Below are 22,609 nucleotides of genomic sequence, written 5' to 3'. Positions count from 1 at the left end.
ATCCACCACTACCCCCTGCCCATCAGTGCCACACCTGCACATCTTGTAAACACCTCCAGGAATGAGGACGCCCTGGGCAGCCTCTGCCAATGCCCAATAACCCCTCTTTTGTCCCAATATCCAATCTGAACCTTCCCTGGCACAGCTTGAGGCCAGCTCCTCCCACCCTGTCCCTCGGGAGCAGAGCCTGACCCCACCTACCTGCAGTCAGGGAGCTGTGGAGTGCTGAGGTGTCCCCTGAGCCTCCTTTTCTCCAGGCTCAGCATTCCCAGCTCCCTCAGCTGCTCCTCACAGGCCTTGTGCTTGCAACAGGAACAGGAAAAGTTCAGGGTTAATGTGTGGACACATTCAGAGTTCATCCCTGGAGAGCATGAGGGTGTTCTGAAGCTCTGTTTGAATCCCCAAAAATGCACATTAGCTTGGATTACAGGCTGTCCCTGCCTGGGGATCATCATACTGAGCTATCAAAATCCACAGGAGTTCCACATCCCTGTTTCTGTTTTGAGGAAGAAGCCTGGGATCTGAAAGAAAAAGTACTTTATATTTCAGTTCAGTGTTAGACAGAATTGCCAGCAGACTAACAGCAGGGCATCAAAACAGCATTTATTGACCTGGTTTAACCACATCCTACCATTACCTGCACCATGCCAGGAACAAACTCTCAGTATCTTACTAGAATTGTGTTGTTATACAAACAAAATAAGCACATACTATCTCAACTGTATTCAAAAATACCTATTAATTTCACCAGAAATATGTACAAGTGACACTTTTTCTTGAAAAGGCTGCTTTAAGCCAGAAAAAAAAATTACAAATAGTAAAGGGAAAATTTAATAAATTAATTGAAAATCACAATATTTGTCATTGACTGCAAAAGAATCAAAGTTACATTTTTGGTTTTATTTTTTAGGGATAGCCAAGAATCCAAAAATAGTGGTTTGAGTCTAGATACTTATATAAATCTTGTGAAAGAATAATTTGCTCCTGCAGTAACAACAGCTGCCACGTTTCCAAACTAATCCAGTTAAAAAAACTGTTCTAATAAAGTCTGTATAATTTTAAGTTATTTGTGTAGTCATTTATCTATGAGCTACAGTATTTGCTGGTTTATTTAGAATTCACTTCTAGAATAGAAAAGAGAAACTGCATTTTACAATGGCAGAATCTCAAATTTCATTTATACAAATAGATTTCTATCAGTTCTTAGAAAGTGCCTGTTTATTTCTTCCACTTTTTTCCATGATATAGCCCAAAATTTAGAAAAAGCAGAAAAGTTTATTCTAATAAAGCAAGAGAACTGATGATTTTGGCCCCATGTATGTAAAAAAGAGATCTGAATGCAGGAAATTACACCCAAATTAAATGAAAAAAAATTTCTATAGAGTTAAAAAAATCAATCCAAGAAGCCATTCTAGCAAATCACCATCACCAAAAATGCATCGTTTGCCAAAGGAGTCACATCATCTGTAAGATGCTCTGTCAAGCAGAGGAAGCCACTGCATGTCCAGACTGTGTCCTCATGAGGACAGGGTGGCTCCCCAGCAGCACAAGGATGACATCTAGTGACAGCCACATCCATCTGTTCCCAGCTCCAGCCTCCCCAAAAACACCAGCCCAGGCTGCCACCCTCACCTGGAGTGAGAGAGGTCAGGGTTGTACCTACATTTAAATGTCTGTATTAAAAAGATGCACATCTATCAGATATCTTCAAATGCTTTCCTTTCATTACCTGAATTTAAAAAATAAACCAAAACCCAAACATGAAAAAAAATCTCTAATTTTATGATATATAATGTATGCAAAAATTTGTTTAAACTTACAATACCATAGATAAAATGATCCTCTTGCTATGTTAGTGCTATGTTGTTCTAATGCAACCTCTAAAGTGCCATGTTCTTGAGTCATTTGCTGTAACTGGGATACAATCCTTGCAAAAGCTGTTCCCAAAAGATCATCCTGCATAGCATTTACTTACAAAGCTATAGTACAGAGAGACTTTGAAAAGTCACACACTCAAGCAGTAGAAAATTCTCCCAATCTCTCCAAAAACATAAAAGATGCTCTAGACTTTTAACATTTTTGCACCAACAGACAGTGCAAGCCTCACTCTGGAACCAAGACTATCCATTCACACTTCTCTACTTAGTAAAGAACCTGGGACAAGACCAAAGTGCTTTATTACAAATAGAGCATTATTTTTCTCTGGTTCTATGCACTGCCTCTCCAATAATACATTACAAACAATACAAAACAGTAATTAAGAGTTTGTTGCTCTTTTCTTATTCCCTTGTCATGTTTGTGTACTGGGAAAATGAGTGTTTTTGTCAAAACATTCTCTTCTGTTTATTAGGGTGATCCAACACCAATCCTTGCTCCCAGAACTGTAGGCTTCATTTTCACCTTTGACTGCAAAAATTGCACTGCTGAGAAGTGCAAGGAATCACAAACTGCATCATTTGAGCATTACCATACCTCATTTTACAACTGTAGTGTGTGCAAATTGTTACTTCAATTAAATGTAATAGCTACAAATATTCTCAAACCATATAAGTACAGTAGGTTCTACAGAAAGTAACATGGATAACTAATATTCTGCAACTTGAAACAAAAACAATAAATAAAAGTTTGAAGTATTAAAACTAAGAAAAAAGTAATCCTGTACATTGTACAGTACCTTTTGGTTAAAGCTTCTTAGCAAAAATATACTAAAGTGTTCTAAGCATTCCAGTTACAGATGGTTCAATATTAAAATTTCAAGGTTTCCTCATCATGAAAAAAATATTGCATTTGTCCATAGGTGCAGCAGAAGATGTCTCTGTCTGAACAAGGTTCCAGTCTTTAAAAATCCAGCAAGTCTGGATTCAAAGGAACCATTAGAAAACTCCAATACAGTACTGAGGATGTAGGGTTGCTGTGCATGGGGGTTTCTGCCATTCCTTGCTCCCAGAAGAGCTCTAGAGAGCCCACTGGATGTCACTGAGGTCAGCTGGGTCCCCCAGGCCCCCGTCAGCCTCCAGGTAATTCATCAGCGCCGTCATGGCGGTGTCATCGTTCCCGCAGATGGCATCGAAGTCCAGCTGGGAGCTGGCACCTGCACAGGGAGCAAAGCAGGAGCTTGAGGCAGGCATGAGCACTGGGAGGCAGGGAGAACATGGGAACTTGCAAAACAGAATTGGTTTGCAGCACAACCTGCCTTTGAAGTCAAGGCAAATATTTCTATGATAAAAAACCCCTAACTCGACTCCCTTTTAGTTTAACACCATTCCTCTTTGCTCTGTGTTGTTGGGGTTGTTTTTAATTTTTTTTTCCCAAACCCTTATTAAAGAATTAGCTTTTTCTCCTTTGTGTTTCTTTTTCAGTTGGTTGGTTTGGGGTTGTCAGGGTTTAAGTTTTTAAATTTTTCTGAAAAGGCTCATAGTTCAACCAGAAGAAAGCTGTAGGTTATAAATAAACAAGGAAATCCCTGGCAAATGAGGGAGAAGAGGAAGATGGAAAAGTTTCTAAGAGCTGAAATACAGGATCAGCATAAGCATGGCTTTTACAGCATTTTGCCTTTTATGTCAAACATAATGCAGTGGCATTTTCCTCTTGCAGGGCCAGGAATCCTGTATCCAGACAAACTTAACAAGGGAAAATTTAAAAATTTTTTTCTGAGCCATTTGGAGCAGTCCTGTGTATCAACTACTCCCAGTTTGCAGCTTAGAAAGAGGTAAAGTGCTAAAGGACAATAATTCACAAATTCTAAGAAGTTCCCTGACATTGCATTGAAATACTTTTCCCTGCCTATCTGTCCTGGAGAGAGAACAGTAAGGTGCCTCATGAAAAGTGTAAGAATGCAATGGTAAACTTCAGTTACAGATGTTGTTTTTTGTCATGAGATTGCCTCACTTACCAAATTTTGCTGTTTGCCTTGCAGCAATAACACATGTGTTTTCAGAGTGCTCTCAGCTTCAGCCAGCCACATCTCTTTACAATTCATACATGGTTTAAAGTGGTGCACTCAGAAATGACACCAGGGATCAGAAATGTCAGCCCCTGCAACCCCCAGAATAGCCCCAAGAGAAATAAATCTTACTGAGGAGAGGTTCATTACTGGGAAATGGAATAGCACCCTGGCTTTGTTCTGAATTCTCCAGAGCTTCTGTTTCTGAAGGACATAACTGAATCAGCTCTTTATTTGGCACCTGAAAGAGCAGAATTGGTAGAAAGGACAGAATTAGATCCTAAATTTAGTCACAGATATTACATTACAGAAACATCAGAGATTCCTTAGTTATTAAGAACTGAATAGAGAAAGTGAAAAATATACCTCATCAGGCAGATATTTTGCATTTAGAAACAAATATTTTATAAGTTCATATAGCACTGGACCTGGCTTAAATAAAAGTTATGATTTACACAGCTGTCAAAGTACTTCTCAGTGATGGCACTGCTTGAGGCTCTAACTCAGTGTTCAGTAAATAAATCCAGCACCAAATGTACTGGTTTGCACTTTCCACACCCACTACCATAAACTACAAATTCCCAGTGACCTGATGTTTGTCACTGTCAAAACATTCCAGTTCAGAGATTAAAAAAGCCCTCATACCTCCTAGGTTCTATATGCATTAAACTATATTCATCATAGCAATAGAGATGGTAACCCAAAAAAAATTTTTTTTTCCTGATAGTTGTTTTATTTAACACATACATGTAATTTAGCAGGAGAGATTCCTAGGATTGCCTGACTTCTGTACATTCTAGCAGGAAATTAATAAAGGTGAAATGCTTTCCAAAAGTATTTTAGAATCAAATGGGGTACCAAAGCCTAGAATCAAGAAAAAATCTTCAATGCATATGATGAAATTATCCTTATGATGAGACATTCATAATTTAGAGAGTTCAGCATAAGTAAGTCAAACAACTCTTCAGGAGAAAGATCTGTGGTAACACAGGGGAGTACAGATCATAGAAAAACAGGGGGAAGTCAAAAAGCAGCTCCTAGACCAGAGTAGTGGGGTTTTTCCATAAGAAATGAGAATTGCAGTGGAAAGATAAACTGTATTTAACAGGAAAGAAATTTGCATTCAAAGAGCTGTTGGAGAAGTTTGTTCAGGCTGTGGCCAGTACAAAACATACAACATATTTAGGTAGGAAGATATGTTAATTATTCCATAGCTATGGGCAGTAACTATGTTATTTATTATAACTATGTTGTTATAGTTTGTGGTGTTTCAGGCACTAGTAGATTTACAAGCACCACTAGATCAGCATAACTACTCATTTTTAGAAGAGTCACAATTTTAAACATTTCAAAACAGCACAGATTTTTTTAAAGTCTCTTCAAAAGCATTAAGATTAAAAGTACACATTCACAAAAACAAATCAGGGCAATCTGGCTCAAACACAGGTTGTGTGCTGACATTAACCTTTCCATTTGGGGTTTTTACAGGCAGGGGTGTACTCACATCACTGCAGTTTATCGTTAAAGCTGGAGAAGGTGACTTTCTGAGGAGATGTGACGGACTTAACTCTCCAGACGGTGAAGAATGCAACCTAAAATTGCATGTGTTTAGTTGATTTACCAGGTCACTGTTAATCAAACACTGAAAAACAGACTGTGTGGTGCAGAACCCACCAGACCTCCCCAGGGACAAAGCACGAGCCTGATAATTTGAAACAATAATGCCTTAAATTCTCCTGAAGATTCTAAATTATCCTGCTCCAAGCTTTGGTAGCAGAAAACAGAGGAGAGATCAGAAAAGGCCATGGGTCACAGTTCTATTCCTTGAGCACAGTTTTCTTCCTCTGTTGAATCACCAGCACAGTCATGTTCCCTGCCAGGCACGAGACTGACATAATTATAATGGTATCTCATAATGCTATTGCCCAACCTAAAAAGTGTTGTACATATAATACAATAAAAGTGAAACTGGAGCAACCCTCATGTAATCATATAATTCTTCATGCCTATCTTTACTTAAAAGCCTAATGATGGTGTTATGCATTTATTACCTTTGTAATTCTAGTATTTCATTTGCAATTTCAGTTCCTATACTTCCAGCACCAAGAACTGTTCCAGAGGACATTCCAGGTACACTTACTAAAGACTGTTTTACAGCATCTGTAGATAAAAAAAACAAAGCCCAAACAAAACATTAAACCCAGAGCACTTTCATTGCAGAGCAAGGATTAATTTCAAAGTAGCTTTTGTTCTAGATATACATACACAAGTGTATATTTTCATATATGTATTCAGAAATTATATTCCTTTAAATACTGATTCATGGCAGAGGGCGTTGCAATATAAAGTGAAAAATCTGTTTGTGAAATTTGTTGTTCTCCAGTAGTGAAATATATTTAATCATTGCCACCTCCAGTGTCTCTCACAGACATTGCAAAGAACATGAGTTTAAAATACCCTTGGATTTCTCACCAACTGAAATCAGTTATTGAAAGAACATTTTGAAAAGCAAATATAAAGTCTTGACAGCAAGATGATAGAACAGCATGCAGAAAGCAGAAATTTGCACAGCAGAAAAATAATAACAAAATATGTTCTGTATCAGTATTCCCCTGTATTTTATAGATAAACTCAGCACAGTTACATCTGTTCCAAAAGCTGGGCAAAATATGAACTGTCTGTGACAGAAGCACAATATCCTACTAACCAAATCCCCAGCTCTAACAGAAGCTGCTGGAAATTAAAAGTAGGCTATATGCACTTCCTTTTAGAGTTCTGTGAATTATATCAATTAGGACTCTGTAAGAAACTAGACACTGAAAAAGAAGTAGCTTTAAAAAAGAAAATCAATCCTTCTTTGCATGCAATCTAGAATAAAATACTCCTGGACTGGATAAATTTAAACTGACTGATCAGGAGATGCAGCTGTGATAACTGTAAGAAGTGACACTTGCCTTCTGCAGATTGGGAACTGTAGAGGAGCTCTTCTTCAGCTGATTCCTTATGACCTCTGAGATTAAAAGAAATGAAAAAAAAATCCAAACAAACCACAAAAAGTCAGCATTTTTTTTCTGCCAAGAGCAAAATTCAGCATACATTTATGTTCAATTTCAATAATACTTTACACAGAACCAAAGCTAACATCCTCAAACTAGAGAAATATAAAATATTCATCACATATTTCCATGTTCAATTCTTTGTAATGTTTCTGAGCAGTGGGTGAAATACTGATTTCCACTTTCCAATTTAAAAAGAAAGCCATTGTCTGTGTTCCATGACAAGGGAACAGGGCTGTCATTTTTAGTGTTAGGAGGGAAATCAGGTAACAAGGAACAAGGACAGGTCAGTGGCTGCCTGGTGTCAGCAGCTGCTGCCCTCCTTCCCTCCTGCACACAGCTGCAAATGCCCACATCTCCAGGGCAGGCAAAAAAGTGTCCTTCTCTTTTCTTGGGGAAAAAGGACATGGGCAAAAGAGGTGGGTGATGTTGACCTAAGGCATGAATCAGATACAGAGTGGGTAAAAGGCCCCCTCAACAACTCTGGTTAATGGAAATAAACCCCCCCTCTGTCCCCGCTCAAAACCCCAATCATTGGCAAAGATCCTCAGTAGCACTGGAACAATCCCAACTACAGCTCCATTGCAAGGTGCAGAGAATGAAAAAGAACTACAAATAAAAAGAAGAATTAAGCACACACATTTACTGTCCCCCAGGCTCCACCCTTGCAATCAATTTGAGTGGATCTTTCTGTCCTGCCTTTCATTTCCACCATCTATCAATTGTGCCTCTCCACCTTCTGACACCTGGGGATAGGGCAGCACTTGGAATTGGGTCAACTGACACACAGAGTGTTGTAAAGACCAGAAGGAAATGAAGAATTAACTTGACAGTTCCATTTATTAAAATCTACTTCTCTTAAAGATCCTTCCCTTCTTCCTTTAACAAGAAACTCTTTAATCTCTTTTTTCCCCTACTGGGAAACAGCACAGTTTTCAGAGTCAAATCCACAACATAGGACTGAAACAAAAATAGCTGGTAAATGCCCAAAAGATGTTTGTCCAAGTTGTTCAGCGCCTTTTTGTGCAAGATTGATGCTTTCCAGTCTTGTTCTGCTTTCTAAGCAGGTTATTTTAGTGCTAACTAAAGTAATTATGACAAAAATATAAGGAGAGACATATAAATTACTTACAATACCACAGTGTTGTTTGATACAATGTACTCCAGCTCTTTGGTCCAAGGATTCATGAAACTAAACCACTGACTCTTTAAAGTAACAAAAGTCCCATCTTTTGCTCTAAATTTGTAGGAATTTGTAAATACTTTTTCTTTGTTCTGCAACACTAGATAAGAAAAGGAAAGTTATAATCATCATATTTAAGCTTAGAAAGGTAAAGTTAGAAATAATAAATCTATTTTATAGCATCATAAAACCAAAATGTTTCTGTTGGCCAGACATAGAATAAACATGCCAGAACAAACAGGGACCTGTTCTAAAATCAAATTATATAGTTTCAGCAGGGTCATAAATCTTACATAAATAAGCAAGTACTAAGTTCCTGCAAAACACTAGGAGACTCATGACTTGGTGAGCTTTAATTAGTGTCTTTAATGATGCTATCAGACACATCTGCTCTTCAGGATTCCTCCCCTTTCTTACAAAGAATGGAAGCAGAGGGTTTGACAGATGTGCTGACATTATTCCTCCACAATTAAGGCCCTGCACCAGGAGCCAAGACAACACAAGTTTCTCTCTGCTTTTATTCCAAGCCTTACACAGGCTTGTCTTAACACGGACATCACAAAGGGCCATGCTGAGGTTGGGTAGTTTGGGTTTGCAGCGTTCTCACTTGCAGTTACACCTAGCTGTAAGTAGTCTGAGAGGACCAACTATTTTGTACCTTCTTTGTGTTTTTCAGCTAGGTGATTGTGATCATCTTGATGGCAGTACTCATAACAAGAAGTTCCTAGAAGCTCTTGTGGCAGATACCCTAAAATTGCTGTTGCGCTGTTAGAAATAAAAACGTGAACTACAGCAGACTCAAAGCTGTTTCCTTCAGTATCAGATAAAGCAGAGCATTAATATTTAAACAAACAGATGCCTGTGTTCATGTTTGGGGAAAAAATATAGCATTAGTACAGCTCTAAAACAACAGGAAACATTTTTCACAGCAAATGATCCCTTTGCAATGGATGACAATTCGAAGGTAAAGTAAATGTTTAAACATGCAAACCACATGTACACACAAAATGCTTCTGTTTAGTGGCTCCCCCTTAGCCAGTCACAGTACTGGTCACACATAAGAGTAAATAAAAAACTCAGCACTTGAATTTTGCTCTTCCACTCTCTGGAATTATTGTCAAACCATCACTTTTAGTAGAATGAAAAGAAGACTGAAAGCAGTAACATTTCCAGTGACAATGAAATTCCAAATGCAAAATGGTAACTAGGTCTCTACAACAAATAAAAGTCTGGTTCAGAAAGTAGAGAAAATGGGAACTTAGTTCTCACTTCTAATAAAATAATTTGTTACCTCACTTAGAATGTATTTGTTACAAATAGTAAGACTCTCAGAAGTAGTAATTTCTGGGTAAATGTTATTACTTCAGTCTTGTGCTCTAACTTGAGATTTTTCTTTATGAATAAATTGAGTCCATTTTCTATAGGACAATACACTTCTATACATTATGAATTATTTGACAAAAAACAAAGCCCAAGTACACATAGTTTAAGAATTAACTGCTTCTTGTGTAGAGCAGAAAAACATTCTGAAAATTAGAATTTTTAAGAATTTTCAAAAAATTCTCAAAAACTGAGAATTTGAATTAGAACTTCTACCCTGCTGGAGAAATTACAGATTTGACAGAGGGTCAGGAAATGGAAGCAGTTGTGTCAGTTCTCTTCATTAAAGAACAAAAGGCTTACCGCTGATCTACATAAACAAATTTTCCATCCATGGCAAATCGTGTAACAAATTCTGTTGCTTTGACTTTTATCTCTCCACTCTTTTGTGGAACAATATAAGGGTGTAACCTCCCAATGGCAACAAGACAGTTAAAGTTACTACTGTCCTTTTCTACATCATTTTCCTCTTCTACTCCCACCTCATTAGGAGGCCAGTTCTTCAAATACCCAGTACAGTGAATGGTGCAGTATTTTCTGTGATCTAATAGAAAGAAATTAAATAAGAAGCAGTTATTGTTCAAAGAGTAAACCAAACTACTTATTTTATTATGTTGGCCATGAGACCAGCAACTTAATATTTCATGCTTGCCTACACCAACTGTACAAAGCTACAGATCATTTTAGAGTATTTTTCAATTATTTTTGTTCTATTCAATTTGGGCTTACCTGCAGAGAGAGCTTCTAACCCTATGTAAGATTTAGGAAGATGAGTTATGGGTACTGACAGTTCAAATACAAGTTAGACAGAAAACAAAGCAATAACCCACAGATCACTGTTTTTATATGGATTGTGAATTAAAATTAACTTGAGGCCCTCTGTAGCTTCCAAATCAATTTACCTTTGGTGAGCAAAATGACCTGAACACATGCTCACTGCAGTTGAAGAAAGAATCAGCTTATTCTTTATTTATCTCTGGTTTCTGAAGTTTTGTGGGAATACAAATATTTTAAATATCTTAAATCCCAGCATACATTGTCATTCCCTTTTTGCTCTCTAAATAACATGAAAACACCCTCATAAGCATCAAGGTTTGACATTATGTATCCTACAATAGGTGTCTTTCCTAAAAAAATGCCAAAGCACTCTTGACACCTCTATGCTGAACAGGATGCTTTCCATAGCTTTGATTTTCCTCTCTATTACAAAAAAACACAGATCAACTCTGCAAAATGAGAAACTGAGTTATCCCCCTACGATTTTGTCACAGTTGCTCAGGTGCCTTCCCTCAAAACTGCTTTCCCAACAGTCAGAGAAGGTAAATTCTTATCTCACTGAGTTATCTGATGCATCAAGGGATATCAAATTCTATTTACTTACAATCACGGGCCTCTTAAAATTTGTGGTGTATCTCAACAGTAACAGGTTACATTGAAAAATAGAACTTGGAGGATTTTTTCAGGATCAAACAATTTCAGCACACCTTTGCAAAAATCAATACTAAGTTATTAAAACAAAAGCTGGAAATTGCATTTTAAAATTGAAATTTAAATTTTCACTGGAAACTTGACAAGATTACACTGCTCTATGGGCATACCAAAATATGAACTAAAGTAAAATTACTGGGAAAATTAATGGAATTACACCAATAAATTAACTTTACCATGAAAAGGGGGGAAAAAGGAAAATGCATACTTTTAAATACAAACAACACAAAAAGTAAGTCAGAAAAAAAGTTGGTTTACTTGCTTTTTTCCCTTCAAAATAGTAGAGTTTGCAGGCTTTATTCACTCAGTTATCTTCAAGACATAAGTTTAGTTTCATTCTTCTGATCTGCTCCAGTTCTTTCAAATATTTCCCTGAGACTTCTCAAATTTGATCACAACAGACCACATGCTCCTATAGAGCCACTGTACCTCAAGTTCCTCCCTCCCTCTTTCCAGGAGGGCACCGGGAGGAGAAAGAGAACAATTAGACTGTTTTTCAAAAGGTGTCCCTGGTTCCCATTTACGCTGCTCTACAACTACTTGGTGAGATCAGTAGGAACTAGAAAGCCTTAGTGACTTGGAATTTAAACAAGTTTCAAGAGAGAAAGCCCCCATTTCATCTCCACTCTCTGAATACCTTTCTTCTTTGGGTTGGGCAAACACTCCTTCTCCTCTTTGACTGTGGTCCTGCTACACTTTATGCGACAGAAGAAGGAACGTCGAGCACCAGAGTTCAGCCGAGCTGGTCCAGCTTGGAAATCTGTGTGTACTTGCAAGCCAGCTTACAAAGATTTAGTAAAGTAGTTAAAAACAACCAAAACCAAGCAATAAAACTTCAGAAAACAAGGTGCTTTCTGCATTTACCTCCCAGTACATTGTCGTCACTGTTTAGCTGCCTAAATTTTGTACTTACAATTTAAAAAGTCTAATAGTTTAAATAGGGCAAAGAAAACATGATTGACAGAGATTCCAAAATTAGAAAGAACTACTAAACTATTTATAGACCCTTCTTGATATTCTTAATAGAATTTTACTACAGATGCTTTATAAACTTTCATTTTGTACAAGGAAGAACTGGAAAGATGCTTGTAAAAGCCAGCTATAAAATAGGCATTAGCTGCATAGTACACAAAACAGGTATTAGCTGCATAGTACACAATGCTTTCCTTATTAGAAACAACTGTAAACTAAAGAAGGTTTGGTTACTTTGGGATTGACACTTAGCATTTTCAGAGAAGACAGTGATTCTTGATATTGAAGTATTTTATCCCATGTTCGACTACATCAGGTCTTTTGTATTGACAAGACCTAGCAAATACAAGAAAAAAAAGCAGTATTCTGGTAGGAAGAATGTCAGACCACATCTTGGTAAATGCTTAACAGTGATTGCAGTAATTTAACAGAATTTCTGTAACTCTTATGATCTAAAATCAATTCTCTTCTGGGCTAGCTTTTCAACTCAAATGCATTTTAAGCAGCAGATACACATTCAAATGTTTGCTTCTGTCGTTCATCCACACATCCATACAAACACCTGAATACATCCTGACTAACAATTAGATTTATTAACATCTCTTAAAAAAATATGAGCACATCCAGCTCTGACTTACTTTTGCCATCAACAAGCTTCTCCCTAGGTGAGACGTCTGATGAAGAAAGTTGCTCCTTAACTTTTGCAACATCTTTTGGATGTAAGTAATCAAATAAACTTTGTCCAATTAAACTGGCCTATTAGAAAAAAGCAAAAAAACCATAAAACCCAAAAGAGATGAGAACCACACCATTTTGGAACAGGACCCCACACATTACTTATCTCAGGAAAACAACTGTCTACACCACTAAAAAAAAGTCAATACCACAGTTACTCCAAACATCAATATTTTGTTTTACATTTCATTTGTCATTGTTTAATATAATTTTTATTTCAAAGGGTAGTAAAAACATAGTTTGATCCTTCCCTTTGAAAAACAGCAGATTTAGTTGGAGATCCAGTAAGTTCTGTACAACCAAATGCTTTATTTATGTAAATAATGCAATTCCTGCTCCTAGCCAAAGAAGGTTATACACAAAGTAATTTCACTCTCAGATTATTGGGGAGGGAGGGAAGAAACAAAAAGGAGGATGAAATATTCAACTATCTAATGACTCTGAGGCCTAATGTGGTTGGACAAACTGGCACCACAGAGCCAGGAGCAGGCTGGAAGCAGGGCTCAGCTCACTACAGCACTCAGCAGAGGATATTTTCAGGGATGTCTCCAGCTGGGATGCCTTCTACCAGCTCACTCTGTTCATCCCAAGTAACTGACCTGCTGCAACACTTTCCTTTGGAACAGGAAGGAATTCTCACAGAAGTGGGAGAGTTTGCTTTTCCACTGTTTACCTTCAGCACAGCAACCAAATCAAAGGACATAAAGGAGCTGTGTTGACAAGCTCTACTCTAGACTCAAACTCAGGACAAACACCCAGTCTCCTGCCTTTTCCCAGTCTCCATTTAATCCTAATGCAATGGGAAAATGCTGAGTGCTGCTGAGACAGCCTAACAGCAGCCTTGCCAAAATATATTGGTGTAACAAACCAGATAAGGCTGCAGCATGGGATTCAGAACCTAGAACAATTCCCAAACAAGCTAATAAATCCATGGGTTTTGATTAAAGTCAGTCATGTCCTCTGAATCTCCTTGTCTGGAATACAGGAGATCTTAAGGGTCTAGAAGTAGGTATGTCTAACATGAGTGGCACTTTCAGTTCTTGAACAAATTCAGTGTAGAAGTTAAAAAAAAACCAACTCTGCTTGATGCTTATTCCCCTACAGGCTAGAATTAAGGAGGAAGTTTTTCACAGAAAGAGTGGTCAAATACTGGAATCACCTACCCAGGGAGGTGGTGGAGTCACCATCCCTCAATGTGTTTAAAAAAAGACTGGATGTGCCATGATGCCATGATCTAGCTGAGGTATTAGAACATGGGTTGGACTCAATGATCTTAAAGGTCTCTTCCAACCCAGAAATTCTGTGATTCTGTGTGATTCTATGATTCATTTAACTTTAATTAAAGAAGATAGTTTTGCACTTAAAAAAAAAATCTATGAAAGACTCCAGATTGCTTATCTGTACATTTATAAAGAAAACTAAAATAGCACAAATGGTTTCAAAGTTACAAAAGCAGACAGATGGCAGCACTAACTGTTTTAGCCTCTGTTTGTGAAACAGAAGTCATTGATAGAGGAACAAATTATCATCCCTGGATTATTTGTGGTAATTGCCCATCATGTTAAACACCAACTAATGGAAAGTACATGTATTTTGGCAATTTCCCTGGCTGTACAGGCTATGCTGGCTGCCATTCAGTTTGTCTCAGGTTAGGGGTACACGCTTGGACAGTTACTGTGGGTGATGTGTTATGTGGTGCATGCCAGCATAAAGGCAGCACCAAGGAAAGCTTTCATTAACTTCCACTGCTCAACTACCCATTTTCCTTGGCCTAAAAAAACCCTTAAAATCACTTCACTATGTGAAAGAAAATCTCTTGCACATAGAAATTAGGACATCTTCAAATTATCCCTTCCTCTCAGACTGGCAGTTTTCTTAAGGATGATCAGCTGAAATCTGGTGCTGTTCCTCAGGTTGGGAACACTGATGTACTTGCACATATTTTCTAACAGGATATTCAGCTTTACTCTGAATAAGGTTAAATCAAAGAAATTCCAAGAAATTATACACAAGGATTGGTTTGATGTAATATAAAATAAAATATAAAAGTTTTAAAATTCCTAAGAAAATGCAAGGTAAAAGCAAGCAAGAAACAACAATAACCACCTGATCATAATTCAGTATTTTGCAAACTGATTCAGAGACAAACAGAATTTTTCCTCTGTTGCATCCAACCACAAACAGGAATCCGTCTGCAGCCTGAAAATACAAAGATACTGTCTTTAAAAACACACAATTAAATTAAGCAATGAATATTAATGACTACAAGGAAGCATATTTTAAACCTGATTTTTAAAATTAAATACAAGAAAGCTGGAGAGGGGCAAGAGGAAATGGCTCCACACTGACAGAGGGTGTGCTTAGATTGGATATTAGGAAGAAATTGCTCCCTGTGAGGGAGCTGAGGCCCTGGCACAGGGTGCCCAGAGATGCTGTGGCTGCCCCTGGATCCCTGGAAGTGTTCAAGGCCAGGCTGGATGGGATCTGAGCAACCAGAAATAGTGGAAGGTGTCTTTGCCCATGGCAGGGAGTGGAATGAGATGAACTTTAAGGTCTCTTCCAACTCAGGCCATGCTGTGATTCTAAAAAAAAAAGCAATTAAGATTGCAAGGACCAAACAAGGCCTTCAACCACACACAGCTAAAGTTTCTTAAACACATCTTTGGCAAAAGTCCAGCTACAAAACAGCTTCTTTTGGGAGCCACTCTTGGCAAAGTAGATCTTGGCAAAGCATTGTTGCAGCAAAGGAAAAAACCCACAAACCTAGCTGTGAATGAGGTGTGTGGGTTTATGATGAAGTGTGCAAAGAAGAGGGAAGACTTTATTCCAGGTATTTTCTGCACCTTTTGCAAAGCACATCTTTAAAAATGTCAATTTTGGTAGGACAGCCAAAAACTGTGAGAATGTTCCTGCATAATTGGCAGCATTCTCTGCAGTTGCATGAAGATTTTTAGAATGGATGTATTAAACAGGCAGACTGTACACAGATTATTGTCCTTCCAGGGCTGCTGCCTGCCATGCTCCTAAACCATCTCTGCACACCTTCATGAAAGCCTGGGTAGTGCACAGAGTTTAATCAGTACAAGAAAACACTTGCCTGAAGGAAATGATGGGAGAAAAAGCACTGTCCAACTAAAAACTCAAGCTTTAAGAAGGACATGATTTATCTGAGAGTTTCCCTCCACTCACCCTAAGGATTAACTGCCGCAGTTCATCGTCCTTCAGAAATGAAGGTTTATACCGCACTTCTGAGTAGGAGCTGCTGGAACCTGGAAAATGGGTGATTCACAGAGATCATGGCAAAAGTTACATTTTAAACTCACTTTTAGCAGAGCTATACTTGTTATGTCTTTTAGAATTTTTCTCCATGACCCCAGCAGCTGAATTATAAAATAATTCAAGGCTCAAGAAATACTAAAAATAAAATTAAAACAGATTTCAAACATAACTGGTAATGAAGACAGATACACATAACTGTGTTTTTTCTTGCCCTTTATTAACACAAACCAAGCAAACTTCTGTTCAGATATCATTAATGTACTGCAAGAGAAATGGTATTGGGAGACGTGAATTTTCTAGAAACATTTCATAGGTATATTTCAGACCTCTTAACTAAATTCTCCTTCCTGAAACAGAATAATTCCAATATTACAATTATACTTAGACATTAATAATTTTTCATTATTACTATAAAGCCAACAATCAAAAAACCAAACCATTGTTGTTAAATTGAATGTCTCACTAAATACAGTGAGACTGACTCACTGCATGTACTGTTCTAGCACCCATGGCATGTGCTCTGTAAATTAATTTTTGTTCATTACACTTTTATCCAATAATTTTTTTTTTGGTGTTACATTTTTTGTAACAGTTGAACATTTCAGCCCATTTCATCATGCACTATAACTCCACATAGTATATTGTATTCTCTTAAACCATTTGTTTTGAGGTAAATACAAATATGCTGGGTGAAGTCCAGTGTTTACATCCTGTTGTTAAAACACAAATGCTTGAGCTGAAGATTTCTTGTTTAAACTGCAAGTGCAGTTACTGTCCTGCTGGTTGACATTATTTCCTGCTGGTTCACATCTTCTTCATGCAGACTCTCAGTCCTTTAGAAAAACCTCAAAATCCTTTACACCTGAGCCATTTCTGTGATTCTATTACTGCCAAGGCAGCAACTTAATTAATTTTCTACACTTCTTTGACCCAAAACTAACTGGGTTCTCCTTAGACCTGTTTATTCATAATCAGTGGGTTTTGCAATGCAGAGGGTCTTTGATCTTTGCTTAGAGTTGACCAAATTATTATTCTGAAACAGTGGTGCCAAAACATCTAAATATTCTGTGTAGATGATACAAGTTGCACATTGCAGAGTTTATTTGGATATATTTTTTCAGGGGAGAGGGGAAAAAAAATCCAAAAACCTAGCAATAGCAAAAGGAGAGCAAAGAATATTTCCTGGGCTGATCCTCACACTAAAGCATTCCCTAAGATCCATTATTAACTTTCTCAGTTGACTGGGCTATCAGAAGTTTCTGTTTCTTGCTACTATCTCTACCATGTGAGGGTTTTTAAGACTTTAATATAATCGAACTCACTGACCATTTTGTTAAATTATTTTCTGTCTTACAACCTTCCTTTTGACTCCTGTATACTGAAAAGGATCAAGGAGTAACCCAAGAGCAAGGCATGCCCTGAGCAGACAGGAAATATCAGAAACTGAAGGGTGGCTTTTTTTCTGCTGTACTAAGCAAAAACTTAAAATTACATTCTGACAGCTACAGACATGTACACTTAAATGAGAGGCAGACTTGGAACTAAATACAGTAAGGAAATGTAAAATAAAGTACTCTTGGTTTATTTAAAACCTGGGAAGATACACACAACAACTCCTACTAGAACAAGGATTTACAGGATGATGTTTCCCAAACTCACCTTTTAAGGACTTCAAGTGCTGCACAGCCATCCGTAGCACTGTGAGCTTGTCCAGCTTTCGGGCCATGGGATTGCACTGCGGTATCATGGCAGACAATTCCTCTATCAAATTATTCATTTTGTCTCTTCTTCTTTTCTCTGTCTGACTGTGAGCCTCTCTAAGAAGAAAAATTATTTTTAAAGAGTGATGTAGGACACATGATTGTCCCCATAATATTCAATTTCATTTTGGGAATGGAACTATCACCAGTACTACTGCACTGAAGCAGTTTTTCATATGCTACTTCTATTGGACAATTGAATTGGATTCACTTCAACAAAGATGAAATGGTCCCAATAATAATGGGAAATACTGAGGAGAAGAGATATCCCAAGCAACAATTTGGTTATATTTGGCAGGAACAAGAGGTTATGAAGCCTTCTAAAACATAAACCTTTCTTGAGACCCTTGCCATGCAAGTGATGACTTGGACACTTCAGTGTGTCCCAGAGAACTCTTGATGTCATTGGGAATCAGTGAAAGACATTCCTGCTCCCACCTCTGCCTGGCCTGTGTAACTAAGATAGGGTGCTCATTCTGCTGCCTTTTAAGAAACCCCACAGCAATAAACAATACTTTTCCACATGCTTCTAAGAGATGGAGTGGAAACTGAAAAAAACAAGTTGTGCCTTGTGTAATTGAGCAGAAGTATCCCAGAACGCTTTCCTGATAAGGTGGTACAAAGGCTGTCTCAGGTTGCATCTCTTGGTAAGCCTGTCAAGAACTCAGCCACAGAAAGAGCTTCTCTTCTCAGCCAGTTTTGATCAGGAAACTCCTTCTAGGGCACATGGCTGCACATCACAAGTGCATTTATAGCTCAGGTCACCTTTTCTTTACTTCTTTCTAGTGCACTATGTCAGCTTTTCAGCCCATCTCCTCCCCTCTAACACCCTCCAGCAGATCAAGGAAAGTTTCCTTCACTCTCTTCCTCCTCACCAGAAGACAAGCAAGCCACTCAATTAAAGCCCAGATGATTTTTCTTTCTGATTGAGGCCAGACACAGTAGTATAGTTATGCAAAATGAGGATTAAGTTTTGGTTAACTGATCTCCAAAACTTTTCCTTGTAGGCATACTGCAACGGAAGCTATTAAAGGCAATAAAGTTAACTACACCTGGCCTGTTGAGAAAGAGCAAAGTACAGTTTTAAAGATCTACCTGAATACTATTTTATAAAAAAAAAAAAAAAAGCCTGCACCTCACAACTAATTCTGTGTCATTCTACCAAGCATTTAGCTTTTCTCTCTCAAAAGCCTTCTATGAGATTTAATTTTTTGAGTTATGCTCACATCTATGGGTTCACCCAACTCTTCCTTTATGTCAGGTAAGAACAATCAAGTAATATCCTGGGTATGCTCCTTGAACTGTGAACTTCAGGAAGACAAATACATGCATTCCAGGAAAGGGAACAACCTTCCACATCTCTGAAGGTCAATAAAGAATTATAACAAACTGGTCAGGTCAGTGCACAAATTCAGGGGATGACTGAATGATTGAAAAAGGCCTCTGTTGTTTGCCACAGCCACAAAGGCAAAGGGAGAAAAGCAGGTTCCACAATAAGCTAGAGACAAATAATACTGGAAGGAGATAACTGATAAGCAAACCTCCAGACACCTTTGTACTGATTCTTTTCCTCTCCAACTAATGCAGCAAAAAGTCAGGAAAAAAGTTAACAATGCCACACAGAAGCCATTAAAGCAATGTACTACAATCTTATGGAGCAATCTGGGACACTCTGTGAAGAAAAAACAATTTTGAAGTGAAACTGTAAATATCTCTTGGAACATTTTAGTTTCTTTAATTTTGTTTCAATTACAGGAACACTTCATAATTACTAGCTAGCATACTATATAAATAATACTTCTGACAGCATGCTGAGTGGATTATGTATTTCTGGTTTGACATCTCTGCTCAAATGAAAAATGAAAGACTTATTTTTAAATCAACTTTACAGCACAGCTCTGGTTTTACTACGTGGTTTGTCTGTAGTTTAAAATATTTGTTTGGCTGAACTGTGGTCACACAACATTTCAAATCTGGCAAGTGCTCTATGTGAATTTCAGTTTATGTGAATTCAAAGTTCAATGGCAAAACTTGAATAATTCCCTACGCAAAAGTTTGTTCTAGAACAAGAAAATTTTGTTGTACTTTAGCCAAATCCATTTCCATGTGGAATAAATTCCAAATACCTCCAGAAGCAGACAAATCTAGAAAAAACAATTCTCAGATTCATACAGATGAAGGATCAGCTCCTTACACGACTTGAGTGTACTGCATTTAATTCTCACCTTAAAAAATTCAACCTCATGTTTTTGCTAAACCAACTGAGATATCCTGCAGCAACTTTTACCAAAATTATTAGCAAATAAAATCCTCAAGGAGGCTTTAAAAATTACTATACATTTAGCAAGGAAAAGGAAAAGCTTATTGTTAAATGTTTGATAAAGTTTTAATGACTGTTATCCACAAACTCATATTTTACTATTTACTACAATTTTACTTCTATTTTACTACTGAATTTCAGCCTTCACTAGCAAAACGTATTTCTATTGAAAATGAGTACCTGAAATCTTTTACTTTAACGTGTTCTTCATCTTCACTCCTAGAAAAAACAAGGTACAGAGTTTTGCATTACATATTTAATACTAGGCACTTCTTTCCTCCCACAAATTCCAGAAGATAGAAAAATGCTACAAAATTACTGCAGCTCCAGCAAAAGCAAACCCACAAAATCTCTCAAGCATAACTGACCTAGCAAGTGATGCATAACAGAAAGGGACCAGAGCACAACTGGCAATATTCACAGTTGTGTGAACATATTAAAGGGATAGTTCATAATTATGGGGCTTTTTTTACTCTGGAGACAACAACATTACTGGAACACTCAAATAACTTAACACTAGCCTTGATTTTATTTTTTTGTTTAAAGTTTTATAAGATAAAAATGTATGTTTTTATTTCTCGTATCTTATGGTCAAGTTATAGAATAAGCAATCCTAAATTATATTAAAAAACAAAAAAATCTAAGCTATTTCCCATATCCTACAGCAATGACTGGGAAGTCATAAAGTAATAAAACTGTGAATGAAACACAGTCTTAAGTGTGTGCAGCACAATAAACACTCTCTAACAGGAAACTATAAAGGATGATTCAAACAAGGCAATGAGCTTTTCTTTCCCTATGCCCACTGCACTGTTCCCCACTCTTTGTGAAGAATTGATGGCCTTGGTACCATGAGAGTCAAGAGGAGAGGCCAAGCAGGCAGCAGGTCTCCCACAAGGAAAGGGAAGCAGGAGGATCCTTGGAGATTACAGCTGCAGGAGAGGTGCCAAAGCTGCTGCCCCCTGTAAGTGAGCACTGAACCCAGTGAGGATCCAGAAGCCAAACTAACAAGGCAGAATCTGGGATTTCACTGCAACCCAGCAATCTTCTCAACAGTCTGAGAAACCCAAACACAGGAGGAGGTTTGGCTCACAGCACCCCAAGACTTTCATTCACTGAAATTGTTTCAGATTTAGACAAGTTAGCAGTAACTAATATTGTCCTTCCATTTTAAAATAAACTTACCAGAAATATCTATATACTGTGAATTCCAACAGAATTCACATTCTATGACCATAAGGGAAGAGGTAAGGAGGAGCCAGACCAGCTGCAATGCAGCATGTGCCCTATTAATTAACTTTCCTTCTCCCTCAGGAGCTCCACTTGGGGAAAAAAATCTAGCACAAATTTGCTGCTCAAGCAATCAGTTCTAGCCTTCAATGGATTTTTATAGCCTCTGTCCTAACAGCTGTGGTGTTGCTGATATGAATAGCTAAATTAAAACCACCTTGACTACATGAACAGAGGGTGAAATTGTACTTTGTGGCTATAATGTGGGTATATTTAATTGGTACTATAAAGGACAGAATGCAGAATGGGTATCAATCAGTAAAAACAAAGAATACCAGCTTTTCTCTACTTTCTTAATTGATTTATTAAATATACTTCCCCATTTTTTCTAAAATGGAAGCAAATGTTTTAAAGGCAGAAAAAAAGTTTTTTTAGTCACACTTTTCATGATGAGCACCATGGAAAAAATCCACAAAGAAACAACCAATTTAACCCCAAAGAAAGATTTTTACACTCCCCTTTAAGCTATGTACCAAAGAGTGACTTCCCTGCAGAAAGGGACCTGGAGGTGCTGGCTGACAGCAGGCCCAGTTCAAGGCAGTCAGAGGGCAAAGCACATCAAACACCAGATGGGCAAAGAGGAGATTGTCCTGCTGCGCCTTCACCGGGAATATTGTGGGCACTTCTGGGCCCCAAAATGTGGGAAGGTGTTTGGTGAAGATGGGAAGGTCCCTGAAGGAATTCAGAGAAAGGCAACAAAGCTGCTCAAAGGGACAGAAGGACTGTCCTGGGGGGAGTGGCCAAGGACTCCTGGTTTGTCCAGTTTGGAGAGAAGGAGGCTGAGGCCACCTCCTTGCTCTCTGCAGGTTCCTGAGGAGGGAAGTGCACAGAGAGGTGCTGAGCTCTTCTCCCAGGTTTCCAAGGATAGGACACAAGGGAATGGTTTAAAAGCTGTGCAGGGGAGGTCTAGACTGGACATTAGGAAGCATTTCTGTACCAAGAAGGTGGGGAAACACTGGAACAGGCTTCCTGGAGAGGTGGTCAATGCCCCAGGCCTGTCAGTGTTGAAGAGGCATTTGGACAATGCCCTTTACAATGTGCCTTAACCTTTGGTCAGCCCTGAAGTGCTCAGGCTGGCAGAGTGGATGATCATTGTAGGTCCCTTCCAAGGGAAACAGTTTATTCTATAAAAACACTGCATGGCTACTTACAAACAAATATTACCCAAGTAAGGGATCTTTTTCCAGATACAGAAAAAAGAAA

General features: G+C 38.0%; 1 protein-coding gene across 1 annotated transcript in view; it reads right to left on the bottom strand.

The window, feature by feature from the left end:
* Positions 1-583: 583 nt before the first annotated feature.
* BMAL2 (basic helix-loop-helix ARNT like 2) overlaps positions 584-22,609 on the bottom strand; it is a 32,999-nt gene continuing 10,973 nt past the window's right edge. Inside the window, 14 exon segments of the mRNA XM_064701315.1 lie at positions 584-3,091; positions 4,076-4,184; positions 5,448-5,535; positions 5,995-6,103; positions 6,898-6,953; positions 8,132-8,282; positions 8,841-8,947; positions 9,866-10,106; positions 11,688-11,831; positions 12,661-12,778; positions 14,864-14,956; positions 15,947-16,026; positions 17,696-17,853; positions 20,297-20,335. Coding sequence (XP_064557385.1) covers positions 2,955-3,091; positions 4,076-4,184; positions 5,448-5,535; positions 5,995-6,103; positions 6,898-6,953; positions 8,132-8,282; positions 8,841-8,947; positions 9,866-10,106; positions 11,688-11,831; positions 12,661-12,778; positions 14,864-14,956; positions 15,947-16,026; positions 17,696-17,853; positions 20,297-20,335 — 1,630 coding nt within the window. The 3' untranslated portion in view covers positions 584-2,954.

This window comes from Zonotrichia leucophrys, chromosome 1A, assembly GCF_028769735.1.
Source record: "Zonotrichia leucophrys gambelii isolate GWCS_2022_RI chromosome 1A, RI_Zleu_2.0, whole genome shotgun sequence".
Taxonomy (NCBI): Eukaryota; Metazoa; Chordata; class Aves; order Passeriformes; family Passerellidae; genus Zonotrichia; species Zonotrichia leucophrys.
The sequence above is the reverse complement of the archived record's forward strand: the minus strand, read 5'-3'. Positions and strand labels throughout refer to the sequence as shown.